At 41.4% G+C, this 17707-nt stretch overlaps 1 protein-coding gene across 1 annotated transcript in view; it reads left to right on the plus strand.

Annotated features, from left to right (window-relative positions):
- Nucleotides 1-11486: 11486 nt before the first annotated feature.
- rnf2 (ring finger protein 2) overlaps nt 11487-17707 on the plus strand; it is a 19987-nt gene continuing 13766 nt past the window's right edge. The window contains exons 1-3 of the mRNA XM_050074842.1: nt 11487-11549; nt 14929-15025; nt 15370-15530. Of these exons, the coding sequence (XP_049930799.1) occupies nt 14939-15025; nt 15370-15530 (248 nt within the window). The 5' untranslated portion in view covers nt 11487-11549; nt 14929-14938. The remainder of the gene's footprint in view (nt 11550-14928; nt 15026-15369; nt 15531-17707) is intronic.

Below are 17707 nucleotides of genomic sequence, written 5' to 3' on the forward strand. Positions count from 1 at the left end.
CTTTTTTTTTATTGAAGAAAAATAAAGCCTCGGGCAGCCAAGACCGATGAAGGTCACCTGCTGCAACAAGAAAACACCGTCCACCTTTTCTGTTCCCCTTTTTATGAACAGAATAAGGCCCATAACAAACACAACCACCAGGTGAACACCAACCCTGAAGCCATGACCCAGCATGGCAGGGACCACACACCTCAGAGGCTATTGATGAGCCAACATTTAGCCTGTAGAACCTTGCAAAGGTCCCAGAAGAGGCCCAACCGGCTGCCGCACAAAGGGAGCCCCCTTGAAGAGCGCCCAAGAGGTGGCCATCCCTGTGGTGGAGTGGGCCACCACCCCCCCAGGGGGAGGGACTCCAGCACTGTCATAGGCCAGAGCTATGGCCTGGACAACCCCGCGGGCCAACCGCTGCTTGGACAGAGCGTGGCCCAGCCTGGCTCCCCCATAGCAGACAAAGAGCCGGTCAGTCTGTCTAACTGGGGCTGTACGGGCGATGTGCACCCTCAGGGACCGAACTGGACAGAGCAAGTGTAACTGAGCTGCCTCCACCAAGTCATGTGGTGGAATATGAAAGGGCTCCAGAACCAAGGGCCGCACCACAAAAGATCGAGGGAGCACCTTAGCTAAGAAGGCTGGATTTGGCAGGAGAGAGATGGCAGAGCCCACCTCACCCAACATCAGACAGGATGGATGCACAGACAGGGCATGCAGTTCAGAGACCGCTTCACTGAAGACATGGCAAGAAGAAAAGCCATTTTGAGGGAAAGAAGCTCCAGCCTCAAACTGGACAAAGGCTCAAAAGGAGACTCCGACAGAGCCTGCAACACCAACTGCAAATCCCATGACAGGACCATGGGAGACTGTCATGGCCGGATACACCTAGCCCCCTTCAAAAACTGGCCAAGAAGGGGCTGCGAGCCCATCGTCCCACCCTCAATAGGGATGTGACGGTCAGATATGGCCGCCACATAGCCCCTCAAGGTGGATTCAGTCAGCCCTCTCTCCAACAGCGACTGCAAAAACAAGAGGACCCCTTGTGTCCCACAAGAGACCGGGTTCCAGCCTTTCTCTGCACACCACTGGCAAAACCTTTTCCATCTGCCGGCATAAAGAACCCTGATAGAGGGAGCTCTAGCTGCCTGCAGGGTAGCCATAATGGTAGGACTCAAGCTGCAGGGCGGCTCCCCTCCAAGGGCCAGACATGCAGCCTATAAATCCCCGGATTCTGGTGCCAGAGCTGTCCTTGAGCCTGCGACAACATGTCCGGTCTGACTGGCGTTCCTGCCAACAGCCTCTGCAAGGTCACCATCCACGGCTGATTTGGCCAGTCTGGGGCCACAAGGAGAACCCTGACCTCCATCATCTCCATCTTGGCCAGTACAGTCGTATGACTGGAAAGGGGGGAACACATACAATAGGCCCTGGGGCCACCGGCCCGCCAGACCGCCTACCCCCAAGCGTCCCCGCCGGACCTGCTATGGAGTACCACAGCGGGCAATGGGTGGTCTCCTGTGAGGCAAAGAGGTCTACCTGGGCCTCTCCGAACCGAGCCCAAATGGCGTCCACAATCTACGGGTGAAGCCGCCACTCCCCTGGCCGGGGGCCGCCCCTGGACAGGAAATCTGCCACTACATTCACTAGCCATCTGCTCACTAGTAGATGGCTTTCAGGGACACACCTCGAGCACGAGCCCAGGATTTTGTGGGCCAAGTCGTGCAGGGACCACGACCGCAGACCCCCTTAGTGGTTGATGTAAGCAACCACGGTTGAATTGTCGGTCCGGACCAACACATGCTTCCCCTGCACTACTGGAAGGAAATACACCAAGGCCCGAAACACTGCCTCCAGTTCGGGCAAGTTGATGTGAGTCCCTCTCCAAAAGGGACCCCACCGGCCCCGGGCCGGGTGGTTCTCCCATAGGGCCCCCTAGCCTGCCTCTGAGGCGTCTGTAGTTATGGTCACCCTTGAGCACACTGGGCCCAGTGGAACTCCTTCCCTGAGGCCCAGGGCAGTGGTCCACCATGCAACTGCTGGAAGACAAATCGATGACACCGGGATAGTCCTCAGGCCATCCTCGTGGGGGCTCACCTTGTGCCTGGCAAGCCAATGCTGCAGAGGCTGCATGTGAAGCAACCCTAGGGGCACCACCTGGGATGCTGCTGCCATGAGGCCCAACAGCCTCCAGCCACACTTCACTATGATGTGCTTGCCTACAGTTAACTGTGACAAACTGTCCATCATCACTGCTGTCCTTTTCAAGGTCAGGACAGCTCTCATTAAAGTCGAATCCAGAACCAAACCTAAATATTCTACCCGCCGTGATGGAACAAGGCAACTCTTCTCCCTGTTCAAAGCCAGCCCCAGGTTCTTGAGGTGGCTCAACACCTTCACAGTGTCAAGCCAGGCCTGTTGTTCTGCTGGGGAGCAAACCAACCAATCGTCCAGGTAATTTAAGATATAAATGTCCTGGCGATGGAGAGGGGCCAGCGCTGCCTCCATGCACTTTGTGAAGGTGCGAGGGAACAAGGACAGGCTGAACAGGAGGACGGTGCACTCATATGCGTTGCCTTGAAAGAAAAAACGGAGGTACTTCCTGTGGTCTCCGTGTATAGGAATGTGGAAGTACGCATCGCGCAGGTCCACGGTAGTGAACCAGTCCTCACGCCTCATAGATGACAGATGGCGTGATAGACCAAGCATACGGAAGGGCAGGTGTTTCAGGAAGTGGTTGAACCCTTTCAGGTTTAAGATAGGACGGAGGCTGCCGTCCTTCTTTGGAACCAAAAAGTAGGTTGAATAAAACCCTTGGTGCGCCTCGCTGCTGGGGACGGGTGTTATTGCCCCCTTCTGCAGAAGGGCCACGACCTCTACCACAAAGGACTGACAACCTGCCCTGTTGTGTAGGAGAGTAGGAATGATTCCTGAAAACTGCAGTGGTCTGGTTCTGAACTGGAGTCTGTACCCTGACTCCAGTGTATTAAGTACTCAAGGGCATGTAGCCACATCGTAGCTACAATTGTAGCTCGACTTAACTGTGCGTGCAACATATTCTCATTCTGACCTCGTCTGTAGCTCGACTTAACTGTGCGTGCAACATATTCTCATTCTGACCTCGTCTGATGTTGATGTTTAGGACTTGGACTTTCCATGTTGAGATACGACATGCAAGGTACCCTGGGTGTGTTGGTTGCTGAAGTTCTATTTCATATCAGAGGGGTATTCCAGAAAGTGGGTTTAGTGAAAACTCTGAGTATGTTAACCCTGAAATAAGCGAAACTCTGGGTTTTCAGTTCCAGAAAGACAGGTAAGTCAAACTCTGAGTCAATCATCATGGCAACTGACTGTTCTTGGGTATGATTAAGCAATATCACACGAGAGGGAGTGATGTTGTACTGTGATATCGTCACGGCTGTGATTCGGTCGTAGGCACGAGGCCGCAGGCCGAGTGCCGAAGAGATTGGACAGCTGCAGCGGCAGGTGCAGACAATGCAAAATACCCTGCAGGAGCTTATGCATGCTCAGCGTCCTTTAGGGCTGCTTGATGTGACCAAGCCAGCTCCCAAATCCAAAATGATCCGCGCACTCTTCCTTACTGCAAGCAACAAGCAGATCCTGTAGGAAGAAGGCAGATAAATTTGTCCAAATCACACAATATGTCTCAATCTGAAACCAATACTCACGCTCTCCAGGAGGAGAAAAAGAGACTGGGCAGGTGATTGCACAGCTGTATTATTAAGCTCTGATTGCGCCCAAAGGGCGGAGGTGTTAATTTGATAATTATCTCCTAAAACAGCTCACCCTCAGAGAGAGAGTGACCCATATAGTGGCGTGTTGACCTGAGGGGTATTCCAGGTAGGAGGTTCAACAAACTTTGAGTCTACTCCTGAACTCTGAATTGACTTACCCTGAGCTGGGAAACTCTTGAGTATCTGGTTCACGCTACTGAGGTCCCTGACAGTGTCAAGTGAATAAAGTGTAAAAATGGCCAATATGTGTTGTTTTTATGTGTGTATATATATATATATATATATATATATATACATATAAATGAGAGTGAGAGGGGAACCCTAACCCTAACCATGCATAAATGCATTAGCCTACACAGTCATGCTTACTTCAGGAAAAAGAACACCACATATGAAGTCTACTTCATCGGTAAAGCTCAGTGTTGTTGGTGTTTTCTCCAACATGCCCTTAAGACAGGCAAACAGGGTGTCCTGCTGCTCTTCACTGTCGAGGTACACACCTTGTACGAGGGTTTCTGAGGAAACCACTTAGATGGCTTTCCATTAAGCACATCCTGTAAATAAACCAAAGGACAGAAATAATGATGTTATTATGTTGTTATGTATAATATCCTAACAATGGCAGAGGGTGAATCAATTCAGTTATTTAGATGTAAAATGTAATAGTTGTCAAAGTACTGCCAAATGCTGCGCTGCTCCCTGTGACTGTATGATGAAGTCCACAAGTCTTTTTTCATTTTGGGTATGGTCACTGACTACCTGCATGTGAGTGGGAACATCTTCAGTTGGGGCTATCCATTTTGGCACTCTGTAGCCTACACTTGTCCTCTCTAACGTTACTCCTTCTAACCATAGATACTCACTTTTTCTCATCTCATCCTCTCTAGTCCTTCTAACCGTGGGTGGCGCTGTGACGAAAATTGAAGGGTCCTAAAACTGCAGTCCTGAAACTGCAGCCTCCAGTACTGCAGCCTTACCCTACTCTTCAGAACAGCTGATTTGAATTAGTTCAATCAACTCTAAGTAGGTACACCTTGAGTTAAGCGTGTGCACAACCACAATAAAAAGCCATCATCAGTGGAGCCCCAATACCTCGAGTCACCATGGCAACCAGAGAGAAAAAGCGATCAACTTATTTTACACCTGTGGAATTGGAGGCGCTCATGAATGCCTACAGCGAATATGAGCATATATTTCATTAAAAAAAAAATTAACACCACTAAAGCTGCCAAGAAGAGAGAGGTGGCATATGAAATTTAGCAAGCAGAATTGTCTTAGATGGGATGTTGGTGGCTCAGTGGATAGAGCAGGTATCCCATATAGATAGCTTTTTGCCGCAGCGGCCCAGGTTCGACTCCGGCCTGTGGCACCTTGCTGCATGTCACTCCCTTTGTCTCTCTCCCTCTTTCACGCTTAACAGTCCTGTCAATTTAAGGCAAAATGCCCCTTAAAAGAAATATTAAAAAAGAATCCTTGCTAATTTCAGCAGCTATTTTAAGCATATATAGATAGTTGATGACTTATTTGAAATTTGAATCCTTTAAAAACTATCATACCCAAGAACAGTCAGTTGCCATGGTGATTGACTCAGAGTTTGACTTACCTGTCTTTCTGGAACTGAAAACCCAGAGTTTCCCTTATTTCAGGGTTAACATACTCAGAGTTTTCACTAAACCCACTTTCTGGAATACCCCTCTGATATGAAATAGAATGTCAGCAACCAACACACCCAGGGTACCTTGCATCTTGTATCTCAACATGGAAAGTCCAAGTCCTAAACATCAACATCAGACGAGGTCAGAATGAGAATATGTTGCACGCACAGTTAAGTCGAGCTACAATTGTAGCTACGATTGCATCTACAATACAAGCACGGTGGGGGAATCGATTTATTGACCGAATCGATGTGATACCATGATATGCTCCCTTTCAGCATGTAAGTATTGGACGTATTTCTGGTTGACCTATTATGTCACAGACTAAGCAATCGAATGTCGTCCAGGTGTTTTTGATCTTTTTTGAACAGGTTGCCATACCATGCTTTCCTCCCATCCATTTATTTTAAGATATTTAACTCTTTCAGCTGACACAGCATTACCTATGTCTGCTCATCCGTCCAAAATGCATAGCTCTGGTTGTAGATTTCTCCATGTTGTTACCTGGTCCTTCTTCTGTTATGCATTAAATGTTGTTCGACTTTTGGATCAAAGCCCGGGGTGGAAACTGTGGAGCATGCGCAGAGTGCCTAGGCCAGTTTGGGTCTGACTGACTGTATACATGCAGGAGGAATTTGACTCCTTACAACATTATGTGGGTGTGTTAGTCCGACTTTGAGTACTTTGATTCAGTACAATTTCAATCCGACTAACATGTTTACATGTATCTTAAAAGTGTGGTTTTAGTTGGACTAACACAATAAATACAATTTTTTTAAGGTAACGTAAATGTACTGAATGTTATTTAAGTGTAGGTCTGATCAATATACATTAATAACAATACAAACAATAACAATGAACATCACTGTTTTTAAAGGAGGGTGCAGGTACAGCAGACTTAATAATATTATTAATATAAATGTGATTTTTTTTTTTAAATTCTAATTCACGATGACATCCCATATCAAAATAAATATTATTTACAAGCTATCCATCATCTATGAAATTTTTAGAACCTGACATTATTTACCTTAGAACACTGTCATTTTACTTTTGTTTCACTGCAAGGTTGCTGAAAATGTAATGTAAATGTACTGAACGTTATTTAAGTGTAGGTCTGATCAATATACATTAATAACAATACAAACAACAACAACAACAATGAACATCACTGTTTTTAAAGGAGGGGTGCAGGTACAGCAGACTTAATATTATTAATATAAATGTGATTTTTTATTTTTGAATTCTAATTCACGATGACATCCCATATCAAAATAAGTATTATTTACAAGCTATCCATCATCTATGAAATTTTTAGAACCTGACATTATTTACCTTAGAACACTGTCATTTTACTTTTACTCAGGCGGCTTAGCAAAATAATGGGGACGTGCCGGACAAAAGCACCAATTTTTTTCCACATGTTCTTCAACATCATAACTTTCCATTTAGAAGGGGAGCCACTTCATCAAGATGTAAAATCTATAAGTACCAATATCTCAGCTTCCAAGCTACTTAGAAGGTCAACCTTGGTGTCAAAATATACATTTTCTGGGTCAAGGAATGCATTAAAGCTATTAGGAATATCACTAGATGATTGTTTGTGCCAATATTAAATAAATTGGTTTGTTCCTTCACGAAAGACTGGGGCTGAAATGCGCTGGAGATTGTTTCTATGTCTAATATGACCATGCGATTATAAAGGTATTTGACTTTTTAAAGAGATTGCTTTGAAACTTCTTTGTGATGTCTACATGTATCCCTAACCAAAGAGCACCTCCGAGAAATATTTTGAGTCCAGGAATTTCTCCTACCCAAACATCGTTTGAGACAACAATATGCATTTGATGAAGTAAGTAACTTTAGCCTTTCACTTTTAAGTTAGAGATTATTAAGCATAACTAATGTGTGGTGGAGCAATGTACTGTATAAACTACACATAGTTCCCAGACTCAGGATAATGTTAGGCGTACCCTACACATAATAGACCAGATTCAAAAACAGGGATTGAGAGCAGTATTAGTGAGCCTCGATGCAGAGAAGGCTTTTGACTGTGTCAATTTGAGATTTCTATATCAGGTACTGGGGAGACTAGAGATTAAAAAACAAATACAATGTATTCAAAGCCTCTATCAGGAACCTACAGTGAGGGACCCGCCAGAGATGCTGCCTTAGCCCTACCTTGTTTGCAATATTTATTGAACCGTTGGTACAAATGATCAGGCAGAGCAACAATTTAAAAGGAATCCAAATAGGAGAACAGGAACATATTATAGGGCTTTTCGCAGACGATGTTATTGTGACTCTTCAAGACCCGGACAGAACTTTTCCTAAACTGATGTCGATATTAGAGGACTATGGTGAATACTCAGGCTATAAATTAAACATAGCAAAAACATAAATTCTCACATTAAATTATTTTCCAGGCCAAGAAATTAAAGAAAAATACAAAATCAAATGGAATGCTAAAGTGATCAAATATCTGGGTGTGATACTGGCAAAAAATCTCAATAAAACATTAGAAATAAATTATAATCAGATTAATAACAATATAAAGACAGATATCAGGCGGTGGTCAGCTTTCAACATGGATTTTGAGACATGAATTGAGGTAATAAAAATGAATGTATTACCAAGATTGTTATACCTTTTTCAATCCATCCCACAAATGATGCCAGAGGCACAATTTAGACACTGGGACAAACTTATATCTAGATTTATCTGGGCTGGACAGAAACCAAGGGTCAGGTATAAGACACTTCAATTACGAAAAGAGTAGGGCGGGGTGTCCCTGCCCAACCTGAAACAATACTTTTATGCAGCTCAAGGGAGGTTCCTGGTTTGTACATGCTGCCCTCTATATTAGGCAAGATGGAAAGATATAGAGGGCAAGATAGATACTTTACATATTCAAGCAACACTAGGAGACATAGGAAATAAAATGTCTCAACAAAGCAATAATGAAATTATTAAACAAACAATGGATATTTGGAGTAAAATGGTGAAAGAATACAATATGGAAGGGGACATCAAATTATCAATCTGGCCTGCTCTAGATCCCAAATTTAAATCAGGAGTCAGTGATGTTGGTTTCAGACAGTGGTGGGACAAGGGCATTACAGCAGTATGTACACTAACTCACAGTGGATTCTTAAAAAGTTTTGGGGAATTACAAAAGGAATTTGGACTTGAAAACAAAGACTATACACATAGTTCCTCCAGTCCGAAGCAAGCTAGAGTGATGCCACTCACTCTGCACATGCTCAGTTAGACAGTTAGATGTTCAGTTATTGACACAAACTCCCAGAGAAATTTACCAGCAAGTGGTTTTAGGTTAAAAAAAAACAAAACAAAAAAGAAAATCCCAAAAACATTTCTATCAGAAGAATGCTATTTTTGGATGATGACACTGCTGTAAGTCGCTAGCTAGTAAGTAGCTAGCAAGTACAGGTTAATAACTAGGCTACCTAGCTAGCTAGTTTCAGCGGCTGAAGTCACAAAATAGCTAGTCAGTCTAGCTAGGTAGTCTAGTTATTAGCCAGTGCTTGTTTCAAATGAATAATAACTAATCAAATAATATCTTACTAGTTAGGTTGTTACTAAGGTACTAGATAGCTACGGTAGGTGGTTAACTTATATTACATGATAATGATAATCACTTGCATGCTAATAGTCAGTGGAATCATGTGTTTGCTTACAGGTTGCAGCTTGGTACAAAGTGCTCATGCAAGAAGGCACAATGGAAATGCACGGAGCTTTGCTGTTGCAAATGTGATAGATAATTGGATTATACTGTACATGCAAAAAACGTTTTATAGTGTTTAAAAGGGAAGCTAATAAAGTTCAATTGAATTCAAATCATTGATGTCATCCATTCCAGCCGCTTTTGTTGAAAATCATGTGAATACATTCCCAGAATTAATATTTTTATTTGATCTTGGCATGAACAATCATCTAGTGATATTCCTAATGGCTTTAATGCATTCCGTGACCCAGAAAATGTATATTTTGTCACCAAAATTGACCTTCTAAGTAGCTTGGAAGATGAGATATTGGCACTTACAGATTTTACAAGGCGGCCGCCGCCTTCCACCGTTGTGATGAAGCGGCTCCCCTTCTAAATTGAGAGCTATGGTGATGGAGAACACATAAAAAAAAATTGGTGCTTTTGTCCGGCCCGTCCCCATTCTTTTCACACATGTCTTTAAGCCGCCTGACTATTTTGTTTCACTGCAAGGTTGCTGTTCCAGAAATGATTTCATAACCACAGAATCAACATATTTTTAATCACATACTTGCTATTGAGCTCAGTGTTGATTTTTAGTAATGAAAGTGCATACATGTAAGGATACATGTAAAAAATAAAGCTTAACTGTCCAACTTCATCTCTTGTCCAACTTTACCAGTATTCATCCTAGCTGTAGGCAAACATTCCTCGAATTAAGAAACTTTGTAAGAGAAAAGAAAGTCATTTAATTTATATATTGAAAATATCTCTATTTGATCTTTAATTTTCAATTGGTCTGACACTGCTCCTTGTGGACAGTGTTTTGTTTTGTGAAGTGTGTAGGGATTTTTATAGGCTAGTGTTGACAGGGGCATTGCACCAAATTCTGGGCCCTATGATAACAGTCTGGGCTCCCCACCTTCCCTCTTCTTGATTCATGTCTCTTACCTTTTGATTTCTTTCCCTTTCCTATCTTTCTTTTCTTTTTTGGGACCCAGATTTCTCTGACCCAGGGAAAGACATAGGCAGTCACTCACTCAGCACCGGCTGTGTTTAGGGATGGGTCCTAGTGCATGGGTGGACTAAACCATTTTGTGCCTTTATAGGGTGAGAGAAACCATTTAGAGAGCTTCCACTATTTTTAGTGGCAACTCATTTTAATTAGTTTTTTGGCCAATTTTAATGTAGTTATGGCACTGAAATTTGCAAACAAAACTGAAATTTTCATTCTAGGCTTTTTGAGCCCCCCACCTGTCCATTGGGGCCCTGAGTAATCAGTTCCACTTGTCCCAACTATGATGCCCCTGAGTGTTGACTTAATGTGTAGGCTAGCTACAGTTATCTCTTTACAAATAGTCTAAACATTTTGCTAGAGGAGTCTCTTACAGGACTCAGTCTTTCAGAGCTTTATTGTCAGTTTCCAAAAATGTTTTTTCTGCATACTTGTATCTAACGAGTTACCAATAATTTTAATCCCACTCAATGCGCCATTGCCCACCCAGTCTCATAGACTTCTTTTATCAGTTTTCATGAACCCAGACATTCTATTATGCTATTAGGTTATACCGCTATCATTTGCACATTTTTGCAGAACCCATGTCTGCATGCAAATGTTTGTACACTGTGGGCCTATATGTCCCTCAGAAATGTCAACTTGTCACCACAAGGCTCCATTTAATCCAGACATTTGATCTTTTATCTGCTCATGGTCCCTATTGCTCTGCTGGTGTGTGGCCAATCACCCTAACACCCTAAAGCTCCTAGAGCTGTGAGCTGTGTTCAAATGGACAGTGTTTTAACACAGGTTGCATTGTGTAGGCTATCAGCAACTGCTAATCTGTACAAGACCCTGCTTTCCACTGAAATATTCTTTTTAACCTTCACTTCCAAAAAGCTTTCATACAACCAGCATCTAAGGCGTTTGACCTGCAGATCACCGCATTAACAGGCTACTTACTGGGTACTTGCATCAGTGGCTAATTTTAATGGGCGATTTCACACTTAAGCTGTTACTTCTCATAGTGGTAAAATGTTGAGTTGGGCCTACATCACACAGGCGATGCTATTGACTGAACATGTCTCCGATCTGTGACTCTGAGGTGGAGATATAAAGAAGAGGAGAGATACAGAGAAGATGCAACATCTAAAACTAAACATCAGCATCTGTCTGCTGTGTTTGTCAATGTCCTCTCCTTTAACATTCATCTATGGCACAGACTGGGAGCATGAATGTTGGTTTTATCCTGTTGCACATCCATCCCTCTTTGATTCGAGACCGCTGTTGGATAAGTTTGCCTCGGGACCCTGGCCCCGCTGTCATAGCGCCTCAATTTCCCAGACTGCATAGCTTCTTTCTTCTACATCCGCCATATTGCCTCCTCATAAACGCGCTGGCTGGATCGGCTCGTACTCACAACTGAAAATGTAAGTACGCTACTGAAATAATCATATTTTGAGCCAGCTAGGAATATATTGTTTAAATGTATGTGTTTGTGCATCAGTGACCGTTCGCATACCAGTTTGAAACTGTTAAAACCTGGAAAATAAGACTGAAAAAGCATATAGCTCCCCTCAGGAGATTGGTGCGTCGGCTCTTTCTCTGTTGTTGTTTTTCCCTCTGTCACAGGGACAAATTACATTCACGACTCCCTCGCAATATTTCAATTATTAGCTTTTAGCTTTTTATCATTCTCCATAATATTTAAATGTACACGAATGAACTGTTTCGCACGCACATGTAGGCTTTGTCATCTAGCAACTACACACGTGCCATATTCAAACCTTATTTCGCCTCTAATGTTAGCGTTATGAAGAATAGCTAGCTTCTCTGGTAGCTAGTTAGCATTAGCCGAGCCCCACAGATTTTACATGAAATCTGTGCGCGGGGTCTGTATATCAATTGCAGCAGTTTAGATCGTGTCAATAAGATGGGCTGAAGCAAATACCAGAGTATAGCTATTCATTGTCTTGTGCTAGCTAGAGAAAAAAAACCCTCTAACATAAAAGGTAACAACGGTAGAGAACATGTGTGTAGTTTGAGTCAGTAGTTATGAGTTAGGATTTTATAATGACTGCGTTAACATTACAGATAATGTATAGGTTGTGGTCAAGACGTCACAAGGTTTATTTCACCGTTGTTGGGTTTATTTTTCTTGATATTGTTAAGCTCATGTGAAAAGAGAGACCAGTTTGCCTTCTTACCACCCCAGTGTGTTTGGTGTGGACCACCACCACTTTCACCTCTTGTCTCTCACATGTAGGCAATATGGCTACACAATCAACATCTAGCTATCAGGGAGAAGATTTAAATATTTGACATTCAGGTTCCTTAGCTTATTTATATGTCTCTTCTAAAGGCTATTAGGTAGTAGAAACGAAGCACACGTAGCCCATCAGGCCCAGTACCCTTTGTCGGTTACTCAAGGCAGACTAAAGATATTTTGGTCATGAATTCAAGCTGTGCATCACCCAAAGGTCTCAGGTGGCTTGATTGTCAATAGAACTGAGTTGTGATATTTGGATTATTACACACAGATTTAAGTCCTAAGTGCCCTCTCTCTGGCACTGTTATTTGGAAAAATCATTTCTCTAGCTCAGCCTAGGTCAATTGGAATCCAATATCCATATTTACTCATGAGGAATAAGAGATAATTAACTGCAGGATTTCACTACAAGGGGGATAATTCTGTAACATCGTTTAAAAAACCTTGAAAATCTACATTTTAATCATAAGATATTTTCTGTTAAATTCACACCTTGAACAGTTCTCTATGTGACAATTCACGTTTTGATGTCTTTCAAATGTTGCTGTTCCTTGGCATTTCATTCCTGAAGAAACTGACTCAAATGCTTTGTAGGAATAAAACACAATAACAGAAATAGATGTGTAATGCAATCCAGTGCAATAGCCATACATTTAACAAGGACCCAGCCAGAAAGGAGAGTAGCCCCATAATAAGTGTTTGTGGCAGCAAGAATACTTCCTTTGGTGATGTAATTTTTCTTTTTATTTTGACAGTTAATAAACAGATATGTTTTTATGAAGGAAAGACAGTTTTAAGAATAATTAAATATTTTAAGCAAGACTTTAATCAAGGTGACTTAAATGTATTAGAAATGCCCAACTCTAAATAAGAAGACATAGATAAGATAAGAAGCAGGCCTGCTGATCATGTACAGGACATAAATGCTAATAAATAGTCATGATACAGAAGAGCAATGTCGAGTATCCATCTCTTAAGTAAGAGCTGCCTGAAGCAGGTGGGTGTAAACCTCTTATGCCTCATTCATTGGTGCTTCTACTACTATAAACAAAAAAATAAGTTATTTCTGTTTTATTAAATAGAAATCACCAGTAGTTCATATAGATTACCCTTATATAGGTTATTGAGATGCAGTTTCTCACAAATGGAAATATAAAATCCAAGCACACTGTATGTGTGCAGTTGAGAATCAAATCCTAAAGAGCAATAAAACAACAAGGTTTTGAACATACTGTACGTTCATTCTATTCTATTTATTTCACAGCACCTACATTTATTCATGACATTTTACATTTATTGTTAAACTTTTTATTAAAATGGTCTTAAAAAGCATGAACACAAACCATAAAAAAATGTGTTTTGGTAACTGCGTGAGAACGCCTGCGTATGGGTCTGTATCATTTCTGAACATCTTATAGTGGCAAAACGATTGGCCTGTGGATAACAAATGCACTAAAAATATGGCCCCAGCTTTATTTAGTTGTAACTTAAGTCTTTAGTTATGGGCGGATATGGCTCAGAGGTAGAGTGGGTAGATCAGTGGTTCGATCCCCAGCTCCTCCTGTCTGCATGTCGAAGTATCCTTGAGCAAGATACTGAACCCCAAATTGCTCCCATGATGCTTGTGTGTGTGTGTTAAAAACTGAGTAGCAGGTGGCACCTTGTATGGGTGCTATACAAATGCAGGTCCATTTTTACCTGCTGTTACCAGTTGTAGGAATCGATTGAATTGTTACAATAGGCTGCACTTTTCTTTGTTTTAGGTTTTTAGTTTCAGGTCTTTACTGTCATACACACAACATTTATAGGGAACCAGTCATTGGCAAGAAAAATCCTAGATGTCTGGTTCCCTCAGACAATGCCTATTGCGTGTGTGTGTGTGTGTGTGTGTGTGTATGTATATATCTGTGTGTGTGTGTGTGTGTGTGTGTGTGTGTGTGTGTGTGTGTGTGTGAAAAAACAAAAACCCTGCAAGTAAAAAAGAGAGAATCCAAGACATAACATTATGTAAAAATATCATTTATGTAGGAAAAAATGCAACATATATGACATATGAAAAATAGTATAAACTTGTAGTAGACACGTGCACAGTAATTGCAAATAAATAAACTTAATGTAAATATATAGGCTATAATATATACAAAGGTGTGAACAGGTTCTTTTTCATCAGACAAGCTTGATACATTGTTATGCAAGCTGCTGTATTGTTCAGATGCTCTATGAAATGCACAAGGCAAAGCAAATGATTTGAATATTATCTATGTAAATGATGACTGAAATTTAAATTTGAACAATTTTACAATGTTTTGAAAAAACAGGGCAGCTGTACAGAAGGATGTTTACATTAACCAGTGCTCACACCATTTAAATAATAATATGATAAAATTATTCAAGGCTGAACTTAGGAGGTAGAGCGTGTGTGTGTGTGTGTGTGTGTGTGTGTGTGTGTGTGTGTGTGTGTGTGTGTGTGTGTCAGTCAAAGGTAGTCATCACATCCTAGGTGTATAAGAAAAATCTAATATTGTTTTTGTGTTTTTCAGTGTTGCAGTAATGACTCAGACAGTTCAGACCAATGGGGTTCAACCCCTCAGTAAGACCTGGGAGCTGAGTCTGTACGAACTTCAGAGAACTCCACAGGTAACAAATTCATAGTGTATCATTTTATTCATATCAATTGAATCTTATCAAAATGATTTTACTTTTTATATTGTTTTAAACAGACTTTTATCAATCACACAGCATGTTGACATTGTTCTGGCAGACTATACCTAAAACACATAAGCAATTCACCAACTGATAGTTAATTATCCCCATAACACAGGGATGATGACCTGATACAATGTCCAATATCTAAAATGATTTTTTTCAGTTGTTGTTGATTTTCTGGACCTAAAACATCAACATAGCTGTATCAGTGTCCACAGATAGATGCATCTTTGTGTTTACTAACCTCTCTCTGGATCTGTTTCACACTGGCACAGGAGGCTATAACAGATGGGTTGGAAATAGCAGTGTCGCCCAGGTCCTTGCACAGTGAACTCATGTGTCCTATCTGTCTGGACATGTTGAAGAACACAATGACAACCAAAGAATGTCTGCACCGCTTTTGCGCTGATTGTATCATCACAGCTTTAAGATCTGGGTAAGTTTTACCATGCAGTTGTAACCAGGAGAGCCTTCTCTGTCCCTTCAGTGATATTCAGGTTTCTCATTATCTCACCCGAGGGTGGGACCACCAGCTAATTCAGTCATGTGAATGTCAGAGTTGTAGAGATTGAGTAACGGTGACCCCTGAAGGAAGGGAAAGCTTCAGATCTTGTCACCATTTTATTAGATCAGTAGTGGTGGATGCTAGTGTCTCTCAAAGACTTAAGTTAATGGTGATTACACTGGAGCATACAGTATGTCTTACTCACATCCCCAAACACTGAAACTATTTTTGAACACTTCGATGGTTCCTCCTGTCCATTGTGGCCACACACAGATTAGGGGTGTGCCATATGATATTGTTCACGGTAATACCGGAATAATTTTTGATATGATATAAAACATTATATCATGATATGATATAAAACATTATATCATGATACTTACAGTATTTTGAGTTGTTGACATATTAACGCCATACTGTTATGCACGGCAAAAACGAAAATTCACCGAGAGCTGAGTCCTTCTTTCAGAGAAATTCCAAGGATTCATGTGTGTATCCCAGGTGGGTATAAAATACCCACAATTCTTGCACACGATTTGCTGGAAGTGAAGGCGGGGCCTCTTCTATGAAACTTGTGCCAGTGGAGCTCAGGAGGATTTAGATAACACTGTCATTTATTCGGATTAATATCTCCAGTTTTTATCAAACAAGCAAAAAATATTGACAGAAACCTCATAATTACACTTTCCAATGTGTTCACTGCCACGTAATGAGCTTTTTAAAATGATGTGATTTAGATAAAAAGTTTCTAAATTAATCAGTCACAGCAGACATGGAGCACTAAGCGTCCACCCCCCACCCCACCCCTTCTATTCACGTGACAATGACATAATAATTGCTTTCATTCTGTCAGCTTCAGTTGGTGTATTTTTCGGGAGAATCAAGGTGACAGCAGCGAGATAAAACTAACCATAGACTTCTCCTCGTGGCCCTAACTATCGCCAAGAAAACTATCCTCATGAACTGGAAATCAAAAAACACCATACATCTAGCTCACTGGAAGAACTTACTCATTGACTACAGCTCCCCTTTCAGTAGCACAACAGAACCCCAATCCTCCTGGTCCAACCTCATCGATTTCTTAACATCTTATGTTCTATCCGACCGATTTTTCTTGTCTGAGAGCCAATCATCCATATCTGCACATAATCCACCCATCATCATGATGATCATCAATATTCTTGGAATATCTTCTTCATAGAAAACACACGCTCACACACACATGCACAAGGATACACTCAAAAGCACATTCTTAATTTTCTTTTTCTTTTTTTTCCCTATTATTATTATTATTGTTGTTATTATTAGTATTTTTATCATTTTTCTATTATAATTAGATAATCATTAGGGAATGGGAAGAGAGAGGATGAGGGATAACAAATATAATTCAGCCTATCTTACTATATAATGACGAAAACTGTCTGTGGGTGTGTCTGTCTGTGTGTCTGTTCCACGTTTTTCTCCTCACTGACTTGGTCAATCCATGTGAAATTTGGCACAGTGGTAGAAGGTGATGGGAGGAACTTCCGGTTATATATATTTTCCGCCATTTTGAATTTTTTGAAAAACACTTAAAATCGATCTCTTCCTAGGAAGTTTGACCGATCTGCATGAAACTTGGTGAACATAATCTAGGGACCAATATCTAAAGTTCCCTCTTGGCAAAAGTTGGAAAACATACTAAAACTGAGCTTCTATAAGGCAATGAATATTGCGGAGGGCCTGGCTCATCACATAAAGGTAAATAACATCTGAAGTAGGGATGCACCGAAATGAAAATTTGTGGCCGAAGCCGAATAATATTAAACGCTTGGCCGAATACCGAGTACTGAATACCAAATATCGTTGTTTAGTTTTTCATTAGTTTTGGCAGATGAACCCCCTCCAGATTAGTGTTGTCACGGTACCAAAATTGGTTTCCACTGTACGATACCAATGAAAATATCATGGTTCTGAGTAGTATCACGATACCACAGCGAAAATGAGGCAGATGTGCCTTTTGTCATTTATGAAAAGATAAATCACTTTTCTATTATAGGCTACATCAATGATATTTCAATGGAATAAATTACTTATTGACTTATTCATACTTCAAAAACAGCATCAAT

The sequence above is a fragment of the Epinephelus moara genome, chromosome 21, assembly GCF_006386435.1.
Source record: "Epinephelus moara isolate mb chromosome 21, YSFRI_EMoa_1.0, whole genome shotgun sequence".
NCBI classification, from domain to species: domain Eukaryota; kingdom Metazoa; phylum Chordata; class Actinopteri; order Perciformes; family Serranidae; genus Epinephelus; species Epinephelus moara.